The 4,148-nt window shown below is 48.3% G+C and overlaps 1 protein-coding gene across 1 annotated transcript in view; it reads left to right on the top strand.

Annotated features, from left to right (window-relative positions):
* Positions 1 to 4,148, top strand: part of TESC (tescalcin) — a 49,140-nt gene that overhangs the window by 29,613 nt on the left and 15,379 nt on the right. Inside the window, exon 2 of the mRNA XM_015413430.1 lies at positions 2,481 to 2,550. Within this exon, the coding sequence (XP_015268916.1) occupies positions 2,481 to 2,550 (70 nt within the window). The remainder of the gene's footprint in view (positions 1 to 2,480; positions 2,551 to 4,148) is intronic.

Genomic DNA, 4,148 nt, shown 5'->3' with positions numbered 1-4,148 from the left:
TGCACATGTGCCGATACAACTAGAGAAAGTTTGAGTACCTCCAGTCCCATAAGCGGAATTCTTGGAGGGGGGATGGATGACGTTTATGGTTTTATCAGCTCAAAAATGCTTCTGCTTTGCCTACAGACGTTCCACTGAGGTTGAAAGAACCAACCCACCAGTGCTGTTCTTTTTTTTTTGTGTTCATTGTTTTTTATTATTTTTCAAAATAACTTTCACAAAGCAGTTTTCAAATATAGAAATACAATAACAAACATATGCCTTTCCAGTACATAGATCGAAAACAATCGAAAAAACTGACCCACCTAATCCCACCCAAGGGTTTCATATGATACTCCAAGATCTATTTAACCTAAACATTGCAAGGAGTGAATGTTGCACTATTCAAAGACTACAAAAAAGATGTTACATTAAGATCCATTTGTGAAAGTGAGCGTTTGTAGGTAAAATATCATGCGCAGTAAGATAAGAAAAGATTGGAAACCATGTAGCTTCAAATTTGGAGTAGGAAGATTGTGAGGTTTGGGCTCTGTGTATCTTATCAGTGATCTTTGCCATCACAAAGTGTTCCCAGACTTTTTCATACCATACCCTTAGCGTTGGGGGCGCTGTAGATTTCCAACATGAAGCAATAGTCAGGCGAGCCGTGGCCAGGAGTACGGATATTATTTCTCTGTTTCTGGGATCTATGTCAGATGACCAGTGGTTCAGTAGGAAAGCTTCTGGATTGACCACCAGTGCTGTTCAATGTGCAGATCACTGGTCAGAGAGTTCCAGACAGGAATACCAGTTTTTAAAGAAATCTGTGCCTCTCCCCCTGCCTCAGGTGCTAATCTATGGCAAAAACACTGCACTAGGACAAAAGGTCCTTTCTAGCTATTTGGCACTGTGGACCTGTGGACAGGAAGCATGAAAGATGCAAGGCTCCGCATGTCAGTGGAGGAACGCTAGGGTGGAAGAGGTGTCATGGCCAGGCCCGTAGCTACAGTGGGGCAACTTGGGGCTGGGCCCCCTGACTTACTACCCAGGCCTCCCAACTTCCCATCCAGCTAGTTTATTTTGTTTTGTTTTTTGCACGTTCCACGGCCATGATGAGCTGTTGCCCTGCCCTGCCTGCCAGTGCCCTTGCCTTTAAAAAACTTTTACTCTCTCATTGCTCCTGACACAGCCTGGGTGTGTGTGTGTGCGGGGTGTGCCCCCCACGACTTATTTAAATTTCTCCTGAAGTAAAAGAAATCTGGTCATGACCCTTCCCCCTCCCTGCTGATTTCCAGCTCACCCTCCACATTGTTCCTCCTTATCCATGGGCAAGGTAGAGGGGCTCAGTGTCTTTTCCTTTGCAGATAATAGAGAAGTGGCGGGTGGGGGGGGGATTCGAGCAGACAAGTTGGCAGGAGGGGGAAGGATTACGCAGCCCCTCCTGCCCTGCCATTTCTCCATTTAAATATCAGCAGGGGAAAAAGAGCTGGAGGCTGTTCCTTTGCCTCTTGCCTAAAGTCGAATGTGGCTGGGTGAATGAGGACCATAGGCCTGGTTCTCGCCTGCAGGGCCTTAAAGGTGCCACTGGACTCAAATTTTCTTACATTGCTTTTAAGTCTTTGATGGGTAGTATGGCAGGCAAAGAATGAGTGTGTGCGGAAAGACCCTTGAGACGTAGGCAGGCCATGTTTTCTTTGGTTGTCTGAATGCAGCCACCACTGTTGCTGGCTTGCTGACGGCAGGACAGAAGAAACCATAAACTCAGTACAACATACTGTTGGGAAGCTACTGGCATGTTTGCACATGTGCAGATACAACTAGAGAAAATTTGAGTGAAGGTCAACCAGCAGGTGCAAGTGGAGAGTGGGGAATCAAACCTGGTTCTCCCAGGTTAGAGTCCGCACACTTAACCACTACACCAAACTGGCTCTCAATGGACTGCACTGCTGCAGGCTGCAGGTGCTAGATTCCAGCTCTAAATGTACCTTGACGTTAGAAAAAGTGACCTCCCTGCAAACAGAAAGCCAGTAATTCCCAGTCTCCCAGAAGGTACTGGGAGAAGGAAGAGATGGACTAAAGGTGGAGGTGAGCTGGGCAGAGCCGATCGATCTCTAGCCACAGCCTGTATTTGGGGACCCGCCTGCTCAGCCAAGGGGGCTGGAGCCCTCGGTGTTTGCCCCCAACTCCACCCCTGATGGCACCACAGTAAGAAAAGTAGCTGTTCTCCCATTACAAGACCCATGCCAGTTTGAAATGGGATAAATGGAAGTCTGGCTAGATGGGGAGTGAGAATCCATTTTGGGCTGTTTTTCTTCTTGAGAAGATTTGCAGTGCAGCCCTGTGTAGAGTTCCTCTACTCTAAATCCATTGGTTTCCACTAAATCCATTGGAAGAGCTCTGCCTAGGATTGCAGTGCGCGCGTGAGAGAGGGGGGGGGGTCCCTTGGTTGCTGGTTTGGAGAGAGGTTCCTGACCAACGTCTTGTCTTCCTTCTTTCGGTAGTCACTTCAGAGCAAATCGAGCATCTCCACCGAAGATTCAGACAGCTAAGTGGGGATCAGCCAACCATCCGGTAAGGTACTCCCTGTTCCTTTTCCTTTCTGAATTGCTTTTTTATCACTGAACAGGTCACATGGAACTAATAATAATTTGGCCTTCTCTTAGCTCATTCAAGTGTTCATTATTTCATGGTTGCGGAAATCCTAAAACCTGTTCTTTTGGAAGCAGATCTTGATCTGAGTTACAAATTAATTCAGGGTCTGTTGAATTGTCTGACTGCATCTGTTGTTAAAGAAGAAGAAGAAGAAGAAGAAGAGATTGGATTTATACCCCGCCCTTCACTACCCGAAGGAGTCTCAGAGCGGCTTACAAACTCCTCTCCCTTCCCCTCCCCACAACAGACACCCTGTGAGGTGGGTGGGGCTGAGAGAGCTCTAACACAAACTGCTCTTTTCCAAGGACAGCTGTGCCAGAGCTTGTGACTGACCCAAGGTCACATCAGCAGGTGCAGGTGGAGGAGTGGGGAATCAAACCCGGTTCTCCCAGATTAGAGTCCGCACACTTAACCACTACACCAAACTGGCTCTAGGATATGCTGGGCCATTGTTTGTTGCGTGCAGCTGGGCCCGTATCAGGGAACACCTCCTGCCAAAGGACCTTGCAGACATGGATACTGCGAGTGTTCTATAAGGAAGGATCTACAGAACTTCAGAGGCCCCTGCTCCAAGCTCTCGCAATTCTAATTTTCTTTGTAGAAGGCACTTAAAATGGGTTTCTCTAAGGTGAGCAGATGTGGTCATGTGCATTAAAGGTAAAGGTTCCCTTGCTCGAAAGCCAGTCGAGTCCGACTCTAGGGTTGCGGTGCTCATCTCCGTTTCAAAGCCGAAGAGCCAGCGCTGTCCGAAGACGTTTCCGTGGTCATGTGGCCGGCATGACTAAACACCAAGGTGCACGGAACGCTGTTACCTTCCCACCGAAGTGGTACCTATTTATCTACTTACAATTTCTTGCTTTTGAACTGCTAGGTTGGCAGGAGCTGGAACTAGAGACGGGAGCTCACTCCGTCATGCGGCACACCCGGGTCTTGAACTGCTGAACTACCGACCTTCCACAGCCTGCAGTTCAGCGTCTTAACCACTTGAGCCACCGCAGCTCATGTGTATTACAGAGCGATTTTTAAAAAAAAGAAATAGAGCCTGGATACTCTTTTTCCTTGGCAGAATGGCGCACAGAGGCCTGCACATCAGTAGTCCCCAACACTTGTGAGCCTGTGGGCGCACTTGGAATTCAGAGACAGGGTGATGGGTGCAATCGCAACAGGGCTGAAAGAAGGGCTGGGTAATTTAAAATGACAGTGGGAAGAAGAGGCGGCAGAGAATAAAACATACACTGTGTTGGCAGGCACCATGGCACCCATTGGCATAGGGTTGCCAGGTATCTCGGAGCAGCAGACCGGGGGTACACTTACCAGGAGCTGGGAGGCACGCCGGAAATTAATGTGATGTGCCTACATGATGAGGAAGTGATGTAGCCATGTCCGGTGGTGGTGGTGACACTCTGGTTTTTGGCCAAATGTGTATGGTAGAATTAGCGTCTACCGTATTTTGCCCCAAAACCAGAGTGTCCCCCCCATGTTCCTACATCATGTAGGCACATCACATTCATTTCCAG

This window comes from Gekko japonicus, unplaced genomic scaffold, assembly GCF_001447785.1.
Source record: "Gekko japonicus isolate JY-2015 unplaced genomic scaffold, Gekko_japonicus_V1.1 scaffold85, whole genome shotgun sequence".
Classification (NCBI taxonomy): domain Eukaryota; kingdom Metazoa; phylum Chordata; class Lepidosauria; order Squamata; family Gekkonidae; genus Gekko; species Gekko japonicus.
This window is presented reverse-complemented; position numbering and strand designations above follow the sequence as displayed.